This window comes from Eutrigla gurnardus, assembly GCF_963514095.1.
Source record: "Eutrigla gurnardus genome assembly, chromosome: 22".
Classification (NCBI taxonomy): domain Eukaryota; kingdom Metazoa; phylum Chordata; class Actinopteri; order Perciformes; family Triglidae; genus Eutrigla; species Eutrigla gurnardus.
The window spans coordinates 2,191,811-2,216,026 of record NC_139933.1 but is presented as its reverse complement, the minus strand read 5'-3'; the positions used below and the strand labels follow the sequence as shown (position 1 = coordinate 2,216,026).

Sequence of the window (24,216 nt, the reverse complement as noted above, 5' to 3'; positions counted from 1 at the left end):
TAATACAAAGGACTTTGGCAACTATCGCCCAATATCCATATTAACATGTTTCTCTAAGATTGTGGAAAAATTGGTATATGTAAGAATCTCCAAGCACTTAGTTGCTAACAATATACTGTATGACCATCAATATGGATTTCGCAGGAAATATTCCACTGAGCATGCATTGCTACAATTAGTCAACAACATATCCTCAGCACTGGATGGTAAAAAAATTGCCCTTTGTGTTTTTCTTGATTTCAGTAAAGCATTTGATACCGTCAATCATAAAATTCTCATCTCAAAGCTCAATAGATATGGAATCCAGAATGTTGCTCTAAATTGGCTGATCAATTACCTCTACAATAGAGAGCAGTTTGTTTATTTTAATGGTGTTTCATCTACCAAATCAAGTATTCTTTTTGGAGTCCCTTTTTGGAATAAATTATTATTTTTGATTTATATTAATGACTTGCCTAGATCATGTAATAACTTCCTCCCCTTATTATTTGCCGACGACACTAGTCTTATAGCTATTCATGATGACTTCAAGTCTCTCATTGCATGTGTAAATGATGAATTAGCAACTGTTTTCAAACTGGTGCCAGATCAATAAGCTAACTCTCAACGTAAATAAATGTAACTTCATGATCTTCTGCAACAAAAACAAATCTCACGCAAAAGAAGAAGCCAAAATACTAATCAATGGAGTTGAAATCCTCCAAGTACCTTACACCACTTTTCTAGGTGTTACTTTGGATGAAGGTCTAAACTGGAATAATCATATCAATCAAGTTTGCAAAAGATCAATGAAAATGCTTGGTATACTGAAAAAGGTTTCTCCTCTGATCAATTCGTCTGCTCATGTGACTTTATATTATAGTTTTTTATTTCCATATTTGAATTATTGTAATATTGTCTGGTCTGCAACTTATCCAACCTACCTGAACAAACTACTGTTAATTCAGAAAAGATTTCTAAGAACGATCTCTCGCTCCAGTAGACTAGAACCATCTGCACCCCTATTTATGAAATATTCAATATTGCCCATTCATAAACTTAATGTCTTCCATTCATGCTTGTTTGTGCATAAGTTTATCAACGCTAAACGAAATCTTCCTGACACTTTTCAACATTTTTTTACTTTTTCATCTGACCTCCATTCATATTCAACTAGGCATAGTGGCAATCTTCATTTACCCTTCTGCCGAACATCTGGGCATCAATCTAATATTACTTTTAGAGGTCCAAAACTTTGGAATGGTTTGGAGGTGGTTCTGAGGTCAACAACATCTTATACATCCTTTAGAAAGTTACTGAAAAAACACCTCATGTCATAATCTTCAGTGTTATTTTTCTGTTAATGTTAATTATGCATCCTTTTTCTTTTTCTTTTGTTTGTTTGTGTTTCATAGTTTTTCTATGTTGCACTGTACATTTTATTGTTTCATTTCTAATTTTATTTTTCTGTATTTCTCATTGTTTATCTTGAATTAATGTAATTCTATGATGAAGGGAGTGGAACTTTGTACAAGCCTTCTAGGCTTCGTTCCCTCCTTGCACTGTTTTAAAATTGTGCTAAATAAATAAATCAAATCAAACATGTCCATAGCCTGTAGTCATTTTGTGGGTGAAGTGTTCCTATAACAAGCCAACTTATCAGTGTGGATAGCATTTATCAGCAAATCATTAGATTTAATTTATGTTACAGACATGATTCAACATTACTCGGAGGGCAGATTATTGAGAAAAAGAAAAGTACATCAGTATTTCCCAACACACCATATATATGTGATTCAAATATGAACTTCTGAGGTCAGCTAGATCAACGTGCCATTATTGGGATTGTTGTTGGTTTTAGGAAGAAAAAAGGGTCATAATGGAAAAAATGTCTTATTGTTAGTTGCCAAAAACTACTACTTCAGCTGCATGTTTTTACAGGTTCCTGTGCAGCGTTGCCCTCTGTAACCTTTTATTTTAATCCCATACAATTTTATATTTGACATCTTTCATTTTGTCTTTGTACACCGCATCAAAATGCTCCGCTTCTGCCACCGTGAGATGGTTTTTCCAGTCTCCAGCAATTCCTGGAAAACAAAATGCAAAAAAAAGGAATCAAAACCATCACCTGTCAGGCCTAAACCACACCTCTAATCACCTGTCAGGCCTAAACCACACCTTTTATCACCTGTCAGGCCTAAACCACACCTCTAATCACCTGTCAGGCCTAAACCACACCTCTAATCACCTGTCAGGCCTAAACCACACCTTTTATCACCTGTCAGGCCTAAACCACACCTCTAATCACCTGTCAGGCCTAAACCACACCTCTAATCACCTGTCAGGCCTAAACCACACCTTTTATCACCTGTCAGGCCTAAACCACACCTCTAATCACCTGTCAGGCCTAAACCACACCTTTAACACCTGTCAGGCCTAAACCACACCTTTTATCACCTGTCAGGCCTAAACCACACCTCTAATCACCTGTAAGGCCTAAACCACACCTCTAATTACCTGTCAGGCCTAAACCACACCTCTAATCACCTGTCAGGCCTAAACCACACCTCTAATCACCTGTCAGGCCTAAACCACACCTTTAACACCTGTCAGGCCTAAACCACACCTTTTATCACCTGTCAGGCCTAAACCACACCTCTAATCACCTGTAAGGCCTAAATCACACCTCTAATCACCTGTAAGGCTTAAACCACACCTCTAATCACCTGTCAGGCCTAAACCACACCTCTAATCACCTGTCAGGCCTAAACCACACCTCTAATCACCTGTAAGGCCTAAATCACACCTCTAATCACCTGTAAGGCTTAAACCACACCTCTAATCACCTGTCAGGCCTAAACCACACCTCTAATCACCTGTCAGGCCTAAACCACACCTTTAACACCTGTCAGGCCTAAACCACACCTTTTATCACCTGTCAGGCCTAACCAACAGACTGACACCAACAGCACCAACTGGACCTCACAAACTGCAAAACTGCTTTTTAGTGACTGGTGGAAACAGGTAATGCAAGAATAATTTAATTCATACATACACTTCACCACAGACTCAGAGACAGTATTCCCCTTAGATTTACCTTAAACATATTTTTGTTCCAGTTATCTAATTGTTTATCTTCTTTTTCTTCACCCTCTCCCCTTACAGATCCACCATTATTAGGCTCCTCCTGGTTCGGGCCCGGTCCCGAGCACGGCTCTGCCAGGAGGAGGGGCCGGCCCGGACCTGGAAACCATATTGCTCAATAAATTGCATTTTCCCCTACTACCTCCTTTTGTTTACCTTCTTTTATCTCCAAGCCGCATATGAGTTATTAGTTAATCTCTTTCTCTTTTCTTTCCCCTTACCTTAATACTGTCTCTGAGTCCTACATTACCTGCACACACACACACAAACACACACAAAAACACCCCCGAGGGACTCCCAGCTGGATGTCCTCACAGTAAGGCCGGCTTGCGCCTGGTGTTCCCCGTCTCCCTACGCCGGGGGGGAGCCCGGTGGTCTTTCCTTTTAAACAAACACATACACACACATATACACATGGAAGGTGCCATCGGTTTCTGTAGGCCAGTGCAACCTAAGGTTTAATATACCACTCCAAACCCCAACCCTAACCCCAAACCTAAACCACACCTCTAATCACCTGTCAGGCTTAAACCACACCTCTAATCACCTGTCAGGCCTAAACCACACCTTTTATCACCCGTCAGGCCTAAACCACACCTCTAATCACCTGTCAGGCTTAAACCACACCTCTAATCACCTTTTTTTTCATCCAATAACAGTGGAAGGTAACATGCACTGTATATACTGTATATTATTTGTTAAATCTCACCCTTCCTGAGAAATTCAGACTTCGTTTGGTCGAAGAGGTCTTGAGGAACAAAAGAGAAGTTGGACATTTTGTTCTGCTTCATGTTCTTGAACAAACATCGGTCGGCGATCTTCTCGATGGTCGCAGCGTTCAGAGGTTTCTCCAAGAACTGAGCGATCCTGGTCACAGAGTCCTTCAGGTCCTAAACCACAGAGAATCACACATCATCTCATAATCCCTGCAACGAGGAAAGAGATTTTACAAGAACTCACCATGATCAGCTCTTCGTAGGAGATGTGCATGATGTGCTCCTTATCTTCAGCAGTCAGCCAGCTCTTTACATGATCAAACCATGAGCCAAACATAACTATGGAAGGAAAATCCCAAACACTCCATTATCATGAGAAAATTATAACTTTGGATAAATATGTAAACATTATTTTTTGTTGTTGCACTAAACCTTTTCCATCGAGGAACTTGTGGAGGAACTGACTCAGTGGACCTGGATCTACCAGGAAGGATGATGCCTTATAAAAGTGATAGGACGATGTAAACACATCTTTGGGGTTCCTCATCACATGGATGACCTGCAGCGATGACATCACATCCATTAATCCTCACTGAGCTTTGAAGACTCATTGTGTTTGATACATCACATGACTTTTGAACAGGACTTAAATTGTAGCTTAATTAGAAGATAAAAGGTTTACCTTCGGCTTTACTTCAAAGAAGGATGGTGGCATCATGTTGCAGTGGAAGTGTGTCGCGAGAATTCGCGGAGATGGCTTCTGTTCGAGGTTGCGTTTGGGGGTGTGATACACCTCCAGCCAGGGAACACGAGACCAGCTGGGAAGAGTCTCAACAGAAGCTGGATCTCCTCCACTCATGATCAGAGGGACGATCTCCTGCATCCAAACCGTACCTGAACGAGGGGAACACATTTTATAAATATATAAAAAAAAAAAAAATTCATAATGTGTGTTGCACTGTGTTTAATGTTTGTAACCCTACTCTTAATTTATTTATTTTTAATTTTATTCATTTTTTTTGTCTTGTTTAAGAAATTATGTAACTTTACATTCATATGTAAATACTTATGAGACTGTTTTAATGCCATATATGAGTTTAATTATAAATCACATATCAATATTAAACGTCTTTTTTTAATATTGACTTTCATTTAAGAAAGTCCAGCTTTCAGCCTTTCATTAAAAAGAATGCGTGATTAAATACCGGTGCAAACATTCAACAAGTACAAGGAGAACTCACCTGACTTAGGATATGTTACAATGATGATGTCATCTGGGCGGAAAGTGAACTCTGCATAGTAGTTCAGGCTCTCTGTGGAGTATATATTTAAGGGCAGATAGACCCCCTTGTACACTCGGTATAACTCCGCTTCAGTCATGTTCCAATGCAAAAATGAGCAGAATCTCTGCAGCTCGATTCACTTACACAGCTGCAGCTGTCGGGTCTCTGTTTGACTTTATTTGTCATTCAGTCACTAATAAGCCACTTAAATCGGACCTCGCTACAGTGTAATAGAAGTCAACTTTAAAGCACAAAATGTTCCTGGCCGATCATCAATTCGTAAAACATTAAGTCATGACTCAACTTTATTAACTCGATTTCAAACAAACAGCAGCTCTCAAAGTTCCCAAATGCACTAAGTTAGACTGGATGTGATGCTCAAGAAATATTAAATATTCATAGTTTTGATAATTAAATAGTCGGTGTAATGCATCAGTAAAGAATTGGAACTAGCAGACTAACAACTTCATTTCAGTGAATTTAACAGGATTGTGCCTGGAAGTGTCACAGAACACGCAAGCTGCAGTAGCCAATATCAAATAGTTAAATATATATATATGCTTACGAAGTAAATAAACTAAATAAATCCTGATGGCAATGAGGCAATAAATAATACAAATAAATGTAGATATAAATACCCTTTTATTTATTTTTTTTGTTTAAAGTCAAGAGAGATATGGATTATTTTTTTCGTGTCATGTTTAACAAAATAATTGCATGTTTTGAGTAAAGTACTGAAAAAAGGTAATATCTTTCTCTTTATATAAACTGTATGAACTACTGACTAATTAATGAACTACTATATAATGAGTGTCATTTGATCAATTATACATTTTTTCAAATCAAACATCTCAAGATATGAGTAACGTTTTAGTAACATCTGACTCAAACGTATCTTAACCATGTCATGTGATCTGCCTATAAGCTCAATGACCACATATAAGGTTTCTCCTCGTCTGGTTTTTAATCCCATGCACATTTATATTTCACATCTTTCATTTTGTTTGTGTAAACAGCATCAAAGTGCTCCGCTTCAGCCAACGTTAGTTGGTTCTTCCAGTCTCCAGCAATTCCTGGAACACAACATGCAAACAGAGGAATCAGATTACTTTTGAAGGAAATGTGAATCAGGTGTTTCAATAGCCTAAAATACCTCAACAAAATAGTTTAAAGTAATGCCCACACATAACTCTGCAAGGATTTAACCTGTTATAAGCAGCAGTGGGAAGGTGGAGAGGGTTGATCTTCGGATATAGAATGTATGAACACATTATTGTAAAAAAAAAAAAAAATTGTGAATTTGTCTGTAAAAGGTGCTATATCAAATAAATGTATTATTATTATCATCATCATCATTATCATCATCATTCCATTAATATTCCGGATGTTTGGGTTTTGTGGTTTCAGTGTACACGCTTGCACCTATAAAGCTAAATATCAGCTTGTTCATATCTGAACTCTATAATTGTATTTAAACTCACCCTTCCTGAGAAATGTAGACTTTGTCTTGTTGTAGATTTCAGGAGGAAAAGTCGAGTAGTTGGACATTTTGTTATGCTTCATGTTCTTGAACAGACATCGGTCAGCGATCTTCTCGATCAGTTCAGCGTCCAGAGATTTCCCCAAGAACTGAGCGATTCTGCCGACGGAGTCCTTCAGGTCCTGTTCCACAGAGAATCACACATCATCTCTTCATCCTGCACTGATGCTCACAGTAAATGGACCATAATGTACTAAATGAACATCATGCTGGATTGAAGAAGACTTAAAAATACAGATTGAGACCATAAAGTCATGTTTACAATGTTTAGATAATAAATCAGTTGAGATGTAGGGTCATTTTCTCAGAGACTTCTATGCAATCACAGAGGAGTCGCCCCCTGATGGCCAGTAGAGAGAATGCAAGTTTAAGGCACTTCAGCTTGGGCTTCACTTTTACAGTGTAAGTACTGTTGAATATCTCACCGTAATCAGCTCTTCATAGGAGATGTGCATGATGTGTTCCTTATCTTCAGCATTCAGCCAGCTCTTTACATGATCAAACCATGAGCCAAATATAACTAGAATGAAAAGAAAATCACAAAGGCTCCATTATCGTGAGTCAACAATTACAATTAAATATATTTGATAAAAATTAAATTGAGAACAACCTTTCCCATCGAGGAACGTGTAGAGGAACTCGCTCTGTGGCCCTGGCTCGACCAAGTGGGAAGACATCCCATAATAATAAAAGGAAGACGTGAAGACATCTTTGGGGTTCCTCATGACGTTGATGACCTGAAACGATGTCATCACATTTATTATTAATAGAGCTATTTCTAGAACTTCAAAAGAATGATGATTACGATCCATCATATACGGAAGGCCACATAGGGAAGGCCACAAAGGGAAGGCCACAAAGGGAAGGTCACAGTGAGAAGGCCACAAATGGAAGGCCACATAGGGAAGGCCACAAAGGGAAGGCCACAGACAGAAGGCCACAAAGAGAAGGCCACAAAGAGAAGGCCACAAACGGAAGGCCACAAACGGAAGGCCACATACGGAAGGCCACAAACGGAAGGCCACATACGGAAGGCCACAAACGGAAGGCCACATACGGAAGGCCACAAACGGAAGGCCACAAAGAGAAGGCCACAAACGGAAGGCCACAAAGAGAAGGCCACATACGGAAGGCCACAAACGGAAGGCCACAAACGGAAGGCCACAAACGGAAAGCCACATAGGGAAGGCCACATACGGAAGGCCACAAAGGGAAGGTCACAGTGGGAAGGCCACAAAGGGAAGGTCACAGTGGGAAGGCCACATAGGGAAGGCCACAAAATGGAAGGTAAAAAAAACGGAAGGCCACAAACGGAAGGCCACAAACGGAAAGCCACATAGGGAAGGCCACATACGGAAGGCCACAAAGGGAAGGTCACAGTGGGAAGGCCACAAAGGGAAGGCCACAAAGGGAAGGTCACAGTGGGAAGGCCACAAACGGAAGGCCACAAAGAGAAGGCCACAAACGGAAGGCCACATACGGAAGGCCACAAACGGAAGGCCACATACGGAAGGCCACATAGGGAAGGCCACAAAGGGAAGGCCACAAAGGGAAGGTCACAGTGGGAAGGCCACAATCGGAAGGCCACAAAGAGAAGGCCACAAACGGAAGGCCACATACGGAAGGCCACATACGGAAGGCCACATACGGAAGGCCACATAGGGAAGGCCACAAAGGGAAGGCCACATACGGAAGGCCACAAATGGAAGGCCACAAAACGGAAGGTCACAAATGGAAGGCCACATAGGGAAGGTCACAAAACGGAAGGTCACAAATGGAAGGCCACATAGGGAAGGCCACAAACGGAAGGCCACAAAGAGAAGGCCACATAGGGAAGGCCACAAACGGAAGGCCACAAAACGGAAGGTCACAAACGGAAGGCCACAAACGGAAGGCCACAAATGGAAGGCCACAAAACGGAAGGCCACAAACGGAAGGCCACATACGGAAGGCCACATACGGAAGGCCACATAGGGAAGGCCACAAAGGGAAGGCCACATACGGAAGGCCACAAAACGGAAGGCCACATAGGGAAGGCCACAAAACGGAAGGCCACATAGGGAAGGCCACAAAGGGAAGGCCACATACGGAAGGCCACAAATGGAAGGCCACAAAACGGAAGGTCACAAATGGAAGGCCACATAGGGAAGGCCACAAACGGAAGGCCACAAAGAGAAGGCCACAAATGGAAGGCCACAAACGGAAGGTCACAAATGGAAGGCCACATAGGGAAGGCCACATAGGGAAGGCCACAAAACGGAAGGTCACAAACGGAAGGCCACAAACGGAAGGCCACAAATGGAAGGCCACAAAACGGAAGGCCACAAACGGAAGGCCACATACGGAAGGCCACATACGGAAGGCCACATACGGAAGGCCACATACGGAAGGCCACATACGGAAGGCCACATAGGGAAGGCCACAAAGGGAAGGCCACATACGGAAGGCCACAAATGGAAGGCCACAAAACGGAAGGCCACAAAACGGAAGGCCACATAGGGAAGGCCACAAAGGGAAGGCCACATACGGAAGGCCACAAATGGAAGGCCACAAAACGGAAGGTCACAAATGGAAGGCCACATAGGGAAGGCCACAAACGGAAGGCCACAAAGAGAAGGCCACAAACGGAAGGCCACATACGGAAGGTCACAGATGTAACGTTAATTACAGAAAGGCCAAATACCGAAGGCCAAATGCGGAAGGCCACATAAAGAAGGACACAAACGGAAGGCTTACCTTTGGCTTCACTTCGAAGAAGGATAAGACAGTATAACTAGGATTTCTGAGTGCATAAACAGGTTCAAATAAGGGAATTCAGTAATGACATAACAAAGGCAAATGTAAAACATTTGTATGTGAAAGAAGCTTTTGTGCATTAACTAAAAACCAAATAATACAAAGGAGGGGAAAAAACAATTATAACAACAATTATATTAGGGCAGAAATTATATTAGGGCAGAAATTCAAAATTAAATTGACCAATGAAATAATTCAAATTTGGTTTTCATTTTGCAATTCGGTGTACATCGAACATGGCAGTAAACATGCCGACACGTTGGAGAAACAGCATTACGATGTGCTTCACTAGACAATTGAGAATGGCTGCTTACCTGACTTCGGATACGTTGCAATGACGATATCATCGGGCCGGAAAGAAAAGTCCTCAAAGTATTTCAGGCTTCGTGGTGTGTGAAATCGTTTAGGGACGTAGATCCCTTTGTAAACCGTGTACAACTCCTCGGCAGTCATAGTTCAGAGCAATAATGAGCAGATCCCCAGCAGATGTGTCAGCCATGCACAGGCTTATGTAGGAAGACTGGTTTTTAATCATGGCAAAACTAATGTTCAGGCACCCCACCCACCACCCCCGCACACAAACACGTGCACACACACACACGCCTGGTTTAAAACAGATTTAGTTGAACTTTATTACATAATTTTATGTTTCTGTTGTCAGACGAAAACAAAATATAACATTGGGACATAATCACAGCTCACAAATGCTACTTGTTAAACAACAGTAATCCCTGTGATGAAATCCTTAAATGAAATTCACTATATTAAGCTGCAAAGAACGTAAATCATAAATACAGAACAACAGCGGCTGTACTGTGTGATCAACACAGCCCACAACAAAAATAACGCTTTTGGCAGTTTTTTTTTTTTTTTTTTGCCCCATTCAGACTCTGGAACGAAGAGTTCCGTATGAGTGAGGGTGAAGTGTTTGATGTGATGTGAGGACAGAAGGAAGTCCATATGAAACCACCTCACACCTGTAATCTTTCAGGAATAAAGTGCTGCAGATGAAGTCAACAGTTCAGAAGAATCTTTCACTTTGTGATACAAGCACCAAATTTGACGTACATAATGCCTAGGACCTACTTTTTTCAGAAAAGCCACCTGAAAATGTATATATTTTGGCATGACAAATTCAATGCTGCCAATAAAAGCTCATTATTTTTATTTATTATACTATTTTGCGTGGCTAAAGTAGGTCCATAAGAACCTTTTGGCCAAATTTGATGATTGTATCACAAAGCCAAAGATTGTTTCACTAATCTGCTGGGCTACAACGTGAAAGGACCAAATAAGGTTACAGAAACGTCTTCCTCGTTTCAGAAGGCCATGCTCGTTAGTGTGTTGGTTATACTTATATTGAACAGAAGTATTGCAGAATCATTTCAGTCCTCCACTAGTGTGGCTTCCCGCTGTACATGATGCTCTGCGAGTGGAACGTGGCTTTCAGGTGAGACGAGTGTGTAAAGGACCTGGTCCGGTCTCAGAAGAAGGCCGTGTCTGAAGAGAAAGCCCCCGCCAGCCTGAACTCCTCCCTCATCAGCACGCAGAAAAGACGCTGAGGCAGCGCTTTGGAGTACGGCGCCGGCCGCGGCACGCACGTACGCAGCAGGATCTCCCGGCCCGCCGGCGGAGGGAAGTCCTGCGCTTTACCGCCTCCTCCGGTCGGCTTCCTGTCACGGACCAAGTCATCGTCCAGCGGCGCCAGGAGGGCAGCCTGGGGGGCGGGGCAGAAAGGTGAAAGGTTAGTCCACGAGCAGCAAGGTAAACACAGAAGACGTTTCTAGAGGCGTGTGTGATAAACTGCAGCCTGATATTCTGGTTCCTCCACATGGTCTGGTCTCTGAACTAATGTGAGCTACTATCTAGACCTCTGGGGGACCACAGACAGTCTCTGGTTTCTCCACATAGTCTGGTCTGGTCTCTGGACTAATATGAGCTACTATCTAGACCTCTGGGGGACCAAAGACAGTCTCTGGTTCCTCCACATAGTCTGGTCTGGTCTCTGGACTAATATGAGCTACTATCTAGACCTCTGGGGGACCACAGACAGTCTCTGGTTCCTCACATAGTCTGGTCTGGTCTCTGGACTAATGTGAGCTACTATCTAGACCTCTGGGGGACCACAGACAGTCTCTGGTTTCTCCACATGGTCTGGTCTGGTCTCTGGACTAATATGAGCTTCTATCTAGACCTCTGGGGGACCACAGACAGTCTCTGGTTTCTCCACATGGTCTGGTCTGGTCTCTGGACTAATGTGAGCTACTATCTAGACCTCTGGGGGACCACAGACACAGGAGACAACATTTGTTTCCTCCATTTCTGACTCAGCAACGTCATGGCGATGAGGAGGAGAATCTTGAGTACCGAAACATCACCAAAGAGAATCACTCAAACCATCTTTTCCCACTTTGTCCATTCGAGGTCCAAAGTTTTAGGACGTGTGAAGCTTTTTCACGTTTGAAGTGTGAATCATTCATATATTGACTTTCTTCTATGATACCAGTCAAAGATTTTGACTTTGCAGACAGAGAACACCTGGATCGGGTGAATCCAGTCACAGAGTAACAGAGCTTTAATGGTTTATTACAACACGGGGTTTTGTTTCCATGGCTCTGGTCTTCGTGTGTTTTGATGGTGAAAGTCAAACCCATGGTGTTCTGTAATAAACCGAGCATTTCCTGCAAACCAAGTCTCTGTGATTTTTACATGCACAAACACAAACAAACCTGATTCCAGCACGTTTACCAGCATGCAGGTAAATTCTACTGTCACTAAGGGGGATCTATTTAATGGGGTGTGGTTGTGGGAGTTAGACGTACAGGAATTCAAAGCAGCTGCTTCTCTAAGTGCCAACACGACTAAACAACCTATAAGAATCAGAATAATTAGGCTGTGCAAACCTCCATGTCGCCAAAAATGCCTTGCTTTTAAACGGAGGTCAGATCGGAGGAAATGAAGATGAAATGCAGACATTAACACACACACATTTGTTCAGATGCGTTTAGAAAGTCTGCAGGAGGTTTCATTCCTTCTACGTGGCGTCGTCTGAAACCTATTGAAGCTTTAGAGGAGTGTGTGTGTGTGTGTGTGTGTGTGTGTGTGTGTGTGTGTGTGTGTGTGTGCGTGCGTGTGTGTGATGAGGACCTATATGATTGTTTAATATGTGTGTCATACAGTACAAATGTATTTACATGTATGTTCATGTTCATATAATGCTTTTATTTTATTATTTTATAATGCTTTTATTTAACAGATGTCTCCTTAAAGCTGCAATAGTCGTTTTTGGCCAATAGGGGGGGCCACAGAACAACATTGCCATATCATCAGGGATGGTTGTTATTATCATCATGGCTAACGTGTAGCATGTACACAGCCAGCAGACTGGTGGTTACCTCGTCACTGGTGAAGTCAGCCAGCTTGACGGAGGCAGCAAAGGGAAGAAAACAACACAAAGACAGTCGAATGGAGGACGTGTAAGAAAAAAAAGAATAAGCACATATTTGTGTCTCAAGAGGGTTTGAGGATCTGCTTGATAGCCTTTAAAGCACACACAACACATATATATAGAAATAAAGAAATACTGGAATGCAAAAGTGCATCACAATATCACAAACGTTATTTTCTGGACTTCACCGTCGGTGGAATTCTCCGTTTGTTTCCGTTCAGAGGTTGTTTGTGTGTTTGTGTTCACAGTTAACAGGCGTTTAAAAGCAGGATTCGGAGGCTGCTTACCCTCTGAGAGTTGATGAACAGCCGGTGGATGATGCTGCCGGCCGGCCCCTGGCCACCTCCCATCACCACCACCTCGGGCTCCTCCAGCAGCGAGCTCACAAACCTGGAAAACACACATCAAATATGACTATTTATCTTATTTAAAATAGCCTTTATTTATGCAGGGAGACCTTATGTCTTATGACCATGTTTAAGATTATTTGATTGTTTTAATTTAAAAAAATGAGTTGTAGTACCGGCATGTTTAAGAGCAATTTTAATCATATTTTGATGATTAACGCGATCATTATGAGAATGGCAAATGATTTTGGGCCAGGATAATCATCTAAAAATAGAAGGTAGTGTAAACATTAACAAGCTTTGTTCTCAGGGACAAACTTCACACACTTTTTAGCTAAAACTCAACTTTGGTCAAAGAATGCAAGCAAACGGTTTAATGTTCATCATACCGGTTAGCTATTATGACATGAAATGTGTGAGTACTCTGGAAGGGAAGCGCTGTGGGCGTGTCTCTCAAACCTAACTCACTTCTCCAGCTCGTCCGTGTCCTCCCCCTTCCCGCCCTCACAAACGGCGAACTTGGCCTTGAGCGAGCGAGCTCTGGTGATGACCGTCTCCAAGGCCATCAGCTGGTTGATGAAGTCCTACAGAGAAAGGTCACGCGTGCTGTCAGAACAGACGCTGCCGGCAGTACGAGTGCAGAGCAGCGAGCGGGGGGGGGGGGGGGGTCACTGACCTCTAACTTCTTGTAGTCTTGGTTCAGGGGGTGCAGCAGCTTGCTGGCTTGACTCGTCGCCTGCTGAATGGTTCTTTTCACTGATGGAATGTCTTCTGCCGACTCTGATAGCGGATCGGGAGGAGACAGAAGGAGAAACAATGAGAAGGGCTGGACGTAACGGCAAGAAGGTGTTTAACTTTACTGTATAATACAAGTAACTCTAAGTAAACAGACCGGATCAACAACAGCTTTATCTTAGAGTCTCGGTTTAACATGAAACATAAGAAGAGTTCACGGTTGCATGGACTAGAGATACACTTTGGGAAGGGAAACTGGCCTTTTTTTGGCTTGAGGCAACATTTCTGATGTACTAAATATTTATGTCGTGTACTTTAAGTGCTCATCCTTGGAAGGAAGTATAATGGGCTCTAATTAATAATAATAATACTTAATAATAACTGACATTTGACTTAAAAACCTTCTGCACACCTTCATCTTACTTCATCCGATGTCTATCATTAGTAGAATCTACGACAATAATCTATATTTTATAATAAGAAAGCATCACATACATTGAAGTGATGACTCAACGGAGAATGTGTGATGTCATAACCTGGACTCACCTTCCTCCTTTAACTTGAGAATAGCAGCGTGGAGGATGCAGGGCAGCAGGTGGCGGGTCAGGTCTGCAGGATTCTGCACGGCCAGGTAGTGCAGCACCTGAAGAGACCCAGGAGAAGTTTCAGCCAATCGTCAGCCTTTCAGCTGACCAGCTCATAGTCTCAGTGTGAATTACCTTCTCGGCCTCCTTGGTGTCGTCGAACAGTCTCCTCTGGCGGCGTGCGGGCGTAACCCTGGCCGACTCCCAGGCCTCCACCCACATGTTCCCCGGGATCTTCATCCTGGGACTCAGCTCGCCTCTCACCACTGTGCTTCTGCCGTTCTCGTCGACCGCCTCTTCCTCCTCCACGTAATCTCGAGGGGAGTACCAGCGCACAAAGTCCTCCAGGACGCAGCCGGGGTTGGCGGCCTGGAGGAGAGACGGGAAACGGGCTGATTTCAGTCAAACTGGAGTGAAACATTCAGAGTCATGTCATGAAACAAGAGCTGACACTGAAACACAGGAAGTTGATAGAGTGGGTTTGTGTCATTTTATTGATGGTTATTAGTTAGAATTCAGGGAACTTTCTCCACCAATCAAAATAAATAAGTGGACTATAATGTTGCTTTTATGTAGAAGGATTTAAAGTGCAGCTCTATAGAATCACACCTGAACTTCCCCTGAAACCATCTGATGAACCGCGTTGTCCTGGAAAAACTACATTTTATCATATAGTTTGCATTTATTTCATTAGTTTACATTTGCACAGGGAAACACCTTTCTTCACTGTGCATATGATAATAAACTCTTTGACCCATGACCCCTGTCATCGACGGTAAATATGTGCATGAGTACGGACCGAAGCGTGCGTTTGCCGGCCTGCTTCACCTTGAAAGACTCCATGTCGGAGAGCAGACAGGCGCTCTGCATCCGGGCTCGGAGGTGGGTCCCCTCGGCCGAGGTGCCGAGCTTGGCCAGGACTTCGGACTGCTCCTCCAGCAGGTCCTCCGTCATGGGAGCAGGTTCCTGAAATCCACACACACACCCTTTTTGTAATGTTTTTTTCTGGATTGTAGTAATATGAGGATAATATGTTCCCATATTCCATCTGTTTTCATAAATAGCTGGTCGTGTTTATGGATTTTGTGTGAGAACGAAGCGATCCCGACCTGTGTGACCGGGACGTAGAGGAGCTCTGTAGAGTTCAGTAGAGTCATGTTGTTGTGGGGATGAAGTCTTCCCTCTGCTTTACTTTTCCCGCCGTCCTTCTCCCCTCCCTCGGCGTGCGGCGGCGCCTCCGAGTCGCCCTGGTCACTCAGGCACTCGAAGAACTCGTCCTCGCTGTCGCTCCAGGAGTCCCAGGACTTCCCCGGGTTCTCCGGGGCGTTGCGGCTCCCGGACGTCTTCCGCTCCCTCTCTTTGCTTCCCTCCATGGCCTTGCGAGCCTCGTCTCTGGCCCTCTTCCTCTCGATGCAGCAGTTCAGCATCTAAGAAGGGACACGGAGGAATTAACATGTCTGTCTTCTCTTTGTTGAAGTAGGAGTCTAAATTTAAGAAGTGGACGTGGTCATCGTGAGCCAGTCCTCCTTCAGTTTTGAAGACTCGGTTTCTGCATTTTCAGGGCAGCAACCTACTGGATCTGGATCCATCTGGATTCTGGTGTGAAGCTGGGATCCCACTACAGGAGAACTGGCCCGACTCAGACAGTCGGAGGAGATTTCTGGTCTTAATATTCATTAATAACGTTTTGAGATATCCCGATAGCCGAGACAAAAACAATCTAAATGACCCGTTTGTTGATTTGTGTCTTATTATCTAATCAATTTGATGATTATGGCTCAAATATTTGATGATTATGTATTATTATGACATGTTTTGTGTGTGTTTTGTATGAATGGCTACCTGGAGCTTCTGATGCAGAAGACAACAGCGAAGGTCAGGAGGTCCAGCGGTCAGTCTGCAGACAAAGAAGAAAAGGTTGACATGAGCGAACATGAAATAAATCATCTTCTTCTTAAACTCGTACAGAATTGTTAAAATGAATAAGCTTGCATAATGTTTGTGTATTAGATGCAATTCAGTCTGTTTAATACTAAATATAAAACTTTAAATAGAAGAAAAGACAACAAATCATCTAAAATATGATGATCATAAATCATAAAGACTCCCTGCATAAATAGAGGATGAATGTTTGTAAATGAGGTTGTGTTTTCCATTAGTCTGAGTATTGTATTTTCCCGTACCCACCCGTAGACCAGGTAGTTGTTTTCCCAGCGGTAGCGTAACTCCAGCACAAACTCCTGCCAGAGGTGGGCGACGGCTCGCAGCCCGCCGTGGTTGTAGTTGACCAGACAAGCACACAGAGCCAGCCGGTAGGTCAGACTGTCGCTGGGCGCCGACTTCAGCTGGAGGGCAAGGTTCTGGAGGGAACCCAGGGATAATCACGGATATTAATCTCTAACGAGGTGTAATTCAGAACAGGATATTTATATTTCTATGTTTCTGCAGTGTTTGAAAGTTAAATGTGCAATTTTCTATTCAAAACAAGCATCACTGCCTCAAAGAAACCCGACTTGATGACACCGAGTGAGTAAGAGGTGAACGGGGTCACGTACAGAGTCCGAGGTTTTACTTTGCTCCGCCGTCCCGCAGGCGTTCGGCGGTGCGGTTCTAATCCTGCTGTTCTCTGCTGACTTCTCCACAGACGCATCGGGGAACAGATACTGAAAACACAGAAAAGAATAAATATAAAAGTGCAATCAAATTATAGCCATTTTGCTGTAATGAAATCCTACTGCTGCCCCAAAACGAAGCCTCACCAGCAGGACAGAGTTAAGGATGTCGTTGTTGAGCGGGGCCTCGTCGTGGCGGCGGTGGCGGCGGATGTGTCGCCGGGCGCTGTGCACCATGTTGGACACGGACAGCTTGGAGATCGGCACCGTTGCCGCCGGCTCCGTCAGCTTCGACAAAGCAGAGCTGATGTCACTGTTTTCTGCAGGGGGGACACCGAGCGTTAGACGAAGGTTTGTATGTTGTTATCACGATGAGAACGTGTTAAACTGTCAGTTAGCCGACCTTTGCCCTCCTCTTCAGCCAACCCTCTTCCCAGAACCTCTTCTGTAGACTCCTTCCGAGAGCAGAGCTTAAAGAACTCCGTCAGCAGGTCACCTGAGGGGTCAAAACGTGTTCTTGCACTAAATCACACTACGCCAGTCAAACACGCCGCTCATGTTGGAACATTTCCAGGTTTTCAGTCAAAAGAAGCAGACGTAGACGGGATCCATCTTACCCAGTAAACACTGAGGGTTTTCAGCCGCCCTGACCCGGACCGACCAATGAGGAGCCTGGAGAGGGTCGAGGTCACTGCCGGGAAGAGAGAGAGCAACATTTCATTTATCTTAGGCACAGATTTTTTGTTTAATTAGGGTGAGGTTGTGAAAAGTACAATATGAAATCTTTGCAAGAACAGTTTGAAGCATATTTTGATGCATATCGGCATAAAATATTTAATTATCATAATTATGTTGGCCAGGATAATCATGATATTCCATTTTCAAAAGTAGCGTGGGAGACAGAGACATCCAGATAGGACTCTTACCTGTAAACATCGTTATCCACAACTATGCCCTCCGTCAGGTGAGGCCAAGTGGTTGCAAGATGAAGCTCACTACAACATCAAAGACAGAGACAACGTAAATCATATGGTTTCACACAAAGACTCACTGTGTAACACTGTATTCTCACGTTTCAGTGAGATCAACCGTTTGTATCATTGATGTGAAAACGGCAAGAGAAGTAGACAGAAACAAAAAAAATACCCGACAAAAAGATCTACAACTGAGGACGTAAGCATCAAATATGTATTCAGAGAATATAAATCCAATCAGAGCCCAGTAAAAACGACCTCTATTCTTTTGTTTTTTTGGGGATGTACCGTCTTCTGAGTTACAATGCCTTTACCTGATTGGCTCCTCGCAAGCTCCAAAAGGAAGCTTCCCAAACTCCACCCCTCCCACCTCACCGCCGAGGAGTGTGTCAAAGTCTGCCAGGAAGTCAAACAGAATACACAACAACAGTTGGCATCAGAAACCTGTGATTATGTTGCAATAAACATTAAAAAAGGATGCTGAAATAACTCCATAATGATGGTGGTCAGTAAAAAGTGCTGAGTCATGCTTTGTTAGGTCTGTCTGCAAGACCACAAGATAACAACTATTAAAATGCTGGTTTTCTGAATGTAGTCTGGTTAATGGGTGCTAGGCTACGCTAACATTGTAGCTGCTCCATCAACACTCCAAATAAGGTCATCTAGACATAAATACAGCAGATAGGGTGTACTATGATACTCCACATGGTCTGGTCTGGTCTCTGCACTAATATGAGCTACTATCTAGACCTCTGGGGGAACCACAGACAGTCTCTGGTTCCTCCACATGGTCTGGTCTGGTCTCTGGACTAATGTGAGCTACTCTCTAGACCCCTGGGGGACCACAGACAGATGTAGGTGCCCACCTGGAGGCTGCTGTGGCCATGAAGACTGCTGCCAGTCCTGGAGGATGTAGGTGAAGCGGATGGCGATGTTGATGGGAGGTAGAGGGGACAGGCTACATCCCTGAGCAGAAAAACAGACGAGGGATGAGTGAACCAGGAGTTATAATTGTGTTGATCAGAAGTTGCTGTATTTGTTATTTCTTAGATCCGACACGTACTATCTTAGACTTGAAGATGTCGAGCAGACCAGACAGGTGGTTGTACTGACTCGGCACCTTACGCAGGTGGACGATCTCAAAGTCAGTGCGTACACCCGGTCCCTGGCACTCTCCGGCATAAACCCGCCTCCACTTCTGCTGGATCTGCACAAACGTGGGCACCTGGCTGAGATGGGGAGGAGGAGGATAATTCACCGTCAATATTTAAATATACTTTATTTACTAATGCATTCATACATTATATTCCCTAGTTTGCAAGATTAAACATAATTTAACAAGACCTTTGGCTCAGCTCTTCTAACCCGATAAGACTCACCAGCCGCTGTTGGCCAGAGAGACGGAGATGGAGCTGAGGAGCAGGTTGCATTTGGACTCGCTGATGATGGCCTCGCAGTTGGTTCCCGGGGTGATGACCACGAACTCTCGTATGCCGTACCTGCCACCGGAGACACAGTCGCAGCAGAACGCAACACACATATCAGCATGACGTCTTTCTCCAGCCTCGCCATCTTCCCACACCTGGTCTGTTTTAACAAACGCCTATTATGCTACTGTATAATCTATCTTAATCCAAATGGACCTGTCAATCAGCAGGTAAGCCCCGCCCCCTAAAGCATCCCCTGCTTTCTGGTCTGGTGGACTCTAAATGGACCATAATGTACTAAATGAACATCATGCTGGACTGAAGAAGACTTGGAACTAGAGATTGAGACCATAAACTCATGTTTACAATGTTTACTGAGATAATACATCAAGAGAGAAGTAGGACCATTTTCTCATAGACTTCTATACAACCAGAGAGGAGTCGCCCCCTGGTGGCCAGCAGAGAGAAGTAGGACCATTTTCTCATAGACTTCTATACGACCAGAGAGGAGTCGCCCCCTGGTGGCCAGCAGAGAGAAGTAGGACCATTTTCTCATAGACTTCTATACGACCAGAGAGGAGTCGCCCCCTGATGGCCAGCAGAGAGAAGTAGGACCATTTTCTCATAGACTTCTATACAACCAGAGAGGAGTCGCTCCCTGGTGGCCAGCAGAGATAATGACAGTTTAAAGGCACTTCAGCATTGGCTACATTTTTCATAACAGGTGGGATTTAAATTGACCGTTAAAGCACGACACATACTGGTGTGAGGATTAACTGTGCCGACTGTCAAAAGCAGCATCTTGTCTCACCAATACAGTTCAAATAAGTAAGCCAATAAGAATGAGGACGAGGGGAAACCAGATTACTGACCAGCTGCATGTAAATTATTTTACACCATCCACGACTCAATGTAAACACGAGGCTGGATCTTCATGCTGTTTGCATGTAAAGGTAACTCACCATCGGACCAGGCAGTGGGCTCGAGGAGGGAAGTCATTGTTCATACACAGAAGGTCCTGCATTGCCACGGGGAAAGCATCTGGACACAAGAACAGCAGTCACGTCAAACATGAGTCGATTAGAGAGATGACCCGTGTGCATTCTCTCACCTGTAACCTACGATCGTACGGCCCTTATAAGGGAAACACAAAATACCAGCGAATGTTGTGTGGGGGAAATGTTTAGACAATCTCATATTGTCCAATACTTTTTACTTTTTTGAAGTTAAAGGGCAACAAACACGGCCATAACGCATCACCTGCATTTTCATGGCACAGTCAGACATCCGCGTACCTTCCTCCAGCTTGTCTTGCTCATTGTCCCGCTCACATTCTTGTTTCAGGAAGTGATGAGTTATGTAGAACTTAAAGTCAGCAAAGCTAATATCCTGAGACGTCTCCCCCCAGGTGCCGCTGGTGTATTCACCCTGTGTCGAAAAATTATGAAGAGTCACAACTAGGGATGGGAAGATATGAGATTTTATTGCGGATCAAGTTAAAAAATGTAAAAAAAAAACTCACAATAAGCTGATTTTTGGGGGATAAACATGACTTTAAAAAGAAGCTGTCTAGCTCTCTATCATGGCAGACAAGACAAAAATAAATGTACTATAATAATACAGGATAAAAAAAAATATATTTTTTAATGTATGTATCCTTGATTTATCAATACCTTCTCTGGGGTCCAATTTTCTGCAGAGTTCCCAATGAGCTTCCAGTCATTTAACACTTCCTCGACTCTGGACACAAACCTTAGAAAGTAGATCACATGAACGTAGCTGTCAGCCGCAGGAATTGGTTGGATAAACATAGTAGTACTCTTAATATGGGATGTGTTCATAACTGACGGAGACTTTCCATTTAAATACACGTCTATTGCAGAAAGATGTAAGCAAATGGCCTTGGAAATAAAATAATGATAATAATAATAATAATAATAATGAGACTGGAAGACTTTCAGCTCAGGCTGTAAATCACTTTTAGATGATATTTTTTGTGTCATCAAAGTAAAGTGAAGTATTTAAACCATTTCAAGCCTCTCAACCTTTTACCGGGTGACGTCAGTGAAGTCGAGGGTCGCCTTCCACTAGTACCGGAAACGTCATTGATGACGTGTGGAGCGAGTTTTTCCCCCCCAGATCTGTTTCTGTTAGTTTCCTTCTCCTCTACAGCTTTAAGTATGTTATGATAAAACTATTACGGGTAGCTAAGCAACAGCAGAAAATGTCCAAAAAGTCCTCAGTAAAGACAACAAGGCAGATAGTCTGTAACCTAACGCGATACGTCACCGCGGCTTGGATGAAGCGGGTCGATCCGGGGCCCGGTGTGCGTGTGTGTGCGTGTGTCATGGTGGTCGTAATGATAACATGTATAACTTCGTCACTGACATGAGCCTAAACTAGCTGTTTTGAATGTGAGCGTTGTGGCTAGCTTACCGTTCCCACTCCGACGCGGTGGTGAAGTCGGTGATCTCAAACACCTCCGACTCGGGCTGCGAGAGGAAGACGGTTAGTGAACATTAGTGAACATTAGTGAACGTTAGTGAACGTTAGACACGACTACGACACAGCTACGCAGTCTAGTTACTTGGTTAAAGACACTCACATCACTGTCGGCAGCCATGACGATGTTGTTGTTATCCTTCTTCTTCTTCTTCTTCCGCTTCTTCTTCTTCTGCAGCTGATCGTTTCACTTTCCGGCAGCCGTGACGCAGCGTGCCGCAACACCGCCCCCTACCGCTCAGAAGCGCAAATCAAGGCAATACAAATAAGTAAATAAAAGAAAAAATTAAACAACAATATTAAAGTAATATAAATGATGCAGTGGAGTGCAGTACAAGCAATCCATAAATTGTATTGTTTACTGAAAGGCAGCGGCAAATACTTCTACAAAAACTACAAAAACTTCTTGATTTAAAATGACTGAGATTTGCAGCAGATAGATAGATAGATAGATAGATAGATAGATAGATAGATAGATAGATAGATAGATAGATAGATAGATAGATAGATAGATAGATAGATAGATAGATAGATAGATAGATAGATAGATAGATTTCCCAGATTCATGGAACCTTTTCTGCATTTGGACCTAATGTGAAATGACATTTAATATAATGAATGCTCCTCATATAACACACAAAAACAACATTCTCTGAATGTTTCCACTCAGATAAACGATTCGATTTTGTCACGGGAAGGTCTGAATCTCAACGAGCCAATTAGAGATGATCAGCATCAGCTGCGCCACCTGCTTGATGGGGTTCGATATAAACGGGTCACAACGTGGCACATGCACTCCCTGTTGGATACTGAAGAGATGGAAGCTGTTTGGGCCGCGCTGGTTTGTGTGCTGACCATTTGGCTCGCCAAAGGTTTTTATATTCCTTCTGTTTGAAGCTCGTATTTAGGAAATAGTTAGTGGAGTACAGCCAATGTGAGATCAGTTACTCGAGTCCTGAAATACCATTTAGCTGTAACAAGTTTGATATTTGAATAACAGCAACTCAACTGTCCGTAGGCTCCTGTTTGCTAGTCGGTGACGCAAATGAACTGCGTGGTGATGGGCTGCAGCGGACAGTGAGAGGTAGGAACACAAGTAACCATCGTTCTGGAGCGACTTTCTGACACTAACGTAGTTTGTTCTGTACTCTAGAGCTGCCTGCCAAGGAGGGGTCCATGAAGAATGTCCTCGCACTTCTCCAGTCAATGGAGTCCATGTTGGAGCGACAGGCTAAAGAAGGTGAGATGGGTCTGTTAAGCTGGATGAACGCAAGTTAGTGTACAGCCGAGATTCCTCGGCGTCCATTAAGGTTAATTTAGTTTTAATTAATGTTCGTCTGGAAAATTCAACGGACGACTCTCAAATTGTATTGACCATAAAATATCTAGATTACAGCTGCTGTTCGTTTAGATCACTGTCTTTAATTCTAAAATACCAACTTAAGATCTCGCAGATGCACCAACTGCTCAAGATTAGTTTGGTCATGTCTCGTAGACCTTTGCAGGTCTCAGGTGTCACAGAATTGTGAAAAGTTGAACTTTAACTTAGTTTTCTATTCTTGATTGTTTATTTCAGTACAACTGGAAACCAATGAAGTGGAAGCCGAGGCATCAGTTGGTCTCCTGAAAGTCTCCAAGCGTCCCCTGACGAGAGCAGAAGAGCCGAAACCGGAGAGAGACGACAACGAGCCTCATCTCAACGACACGTCCCACTACGACGCCGCCTCCAACGCCACGTCAGCCCACGACATTCCATCCGCCAATGGGACTTCCAGCGACTATTTGGCAGAAGCCAACGTGACGTCCCACTACGACTCCGCCTCCAACGCCACGTCGGCCCACGACATTCCGGCCGCCAATGGGACTTCCAGCGACTATTTGGCAGAAGCCAACATGACGTCCCACTACGACGCCGCCTCCAACGCCACGTCGGCCCACGACATTCCATCCACCAATGGGACTTCCAGCGACTATTTGGCAGAAGCCAACATGACGTCCCACTACGACTCCGCCTCCAACGCCACGGCGGCCCACGACATTCCATCCGCCAATGGGACTTCCAGCGACTATTTGGCAGAAGCCAACATGACGTCCCACTACGACGCCGCCTCCAACGCCACGTCGGCCCA

General features: G+C 43.8%; 3 protein-coding genes across 7 annotated transcripts; all 3 read right to left on the bottom strand.

Annotated features, from left to right (window-relative positions):
- Nucleotides 1-1,772: 1,772 nt before the first annotated feature.
- LOC311032823 (sulfotransferase 2B1-like) lies at nucleotides 1,773-5,240 on the bottom strand. Its single transcript, XM_084039886.1, has 6 exons — nucleotides 5,081-5,240; nucleotides 4,522-4,733; nucleotides 4,272-4,398; nucleotides 4,084-4,178; nucleotides 3,833-4,013; nucleotides 1,773-2,066 (listed from the first exon to the last, which is right to left on the bottom strand). The coding sequence occupies exons 1-6, from the start codon at nucleotides 5,217-5,219 to the stop codon at nucleotides 1,957-1,959; spliced, it is 864 nt and encodes a 287-aa protein (XP_083896012.1). The 5' UTR covers nucleotides 5,220-5,240; the 3' UTR covers nucleotides 1,773-1,956.
- Nucleotides 5,241-5,819: 579 nt separating this feature from the next.
- LOC311008471 (sulfotransferase 2B1-like) lies at nucleotides 5,820-9,995 on the bottom strand. The gene is made up of 6 exons (XM_084002160.1): nucleotides 9,748-9,995; nucleotides 9,399-9,435; nucleotides 7,273-7,399; nucleotides 7,088-7,182; nucleotides 6,604-6,784; nucleotides 5,820-6,195 (listed from the first exon to the last, which is right to left on the bottom strand). Exons 1-6 carry the CDS (start codon nucleotides 9,909-9,911, stop codon nucleotides 6,086-6,088), a joined length of 714 nt encoding a protein of 237 aa, XP_083858286.1. The 5' UTR covers nucleotides 9,912-9,995; the 3' UTR covers nucleotides 5,820-6,085.
- Nucleotides 9,996-10,072: 77 nt separating this feature from the next.
- Nucleotides 10,073-22,288, bottom strand: rab3gap1 (RAB3 GTPase activating protein subunit 1). Of its 5 annotated transcripts, none has more exons than XM_084039758.1 (26): nucleotides 22,191-22,288; nucleotides 22,022-22,077; nucleotides 21,259-21,337; nucleotides 20,881-21,013; nucleotides 20,548-20,626; nucleotides 19,538-19,657; nucleotides 19,222-19,387; nucleotides 19,025-19,124; nucleotides 18,473-18,554; nucleotides 18,111-18,179; nucleotides 17,802-17,875; nucleotides 17,588-17,680; nucleotides 17,332-17,504; nucleotides 17,128-17,235; nucleotides 16,760-16,932; nucleotides 16,415-16,469; nucleotides 15,682-15,999; nucleotides 15,401-15,538; nucleotides 14,708-14,941; nucleotides 14,535-14,631; nucleotides 13,930-14,033; nucleotides 13,722-13,837; nucleotides 13,194-13,296; nucleotides 12,854-12,877; nucleotides 12,362-12,385; nucleotides 10,073-11,175 (listed from the first exon to the last, which is right to left on the bottom strand). In XM_084039758.1, exons 1-26 carry the CDS (start codon nucleotides 22,206-22,208, stop codon nucleotides 10,942-10,944), a joined length of 2,970 nt encoding a protein of 989 aa, XP_083895884.1. In that variant the 5' UTR covers nucleotides 22,209-22,288; the 3' UTR covers nucleotides 10,073-10,941. The 5 variants fall into 5 exon arrangements, with proteins under 5 accessions (XP_083895884.1, XP_083895887.1, XP_083895885.1 ...); XM_084039761.1 differs by having other exon boundaries at nucleotides 12,362-12,381; XM_084039762.1 differs by having other exon boundaries at nucleotides 11,011-11,175; nucleotides 12,362-12,386; nucleotides 12,809-12,877.
- Nucleotides 22,289-24,216: the final 1,928 nt, after the last annotated feature.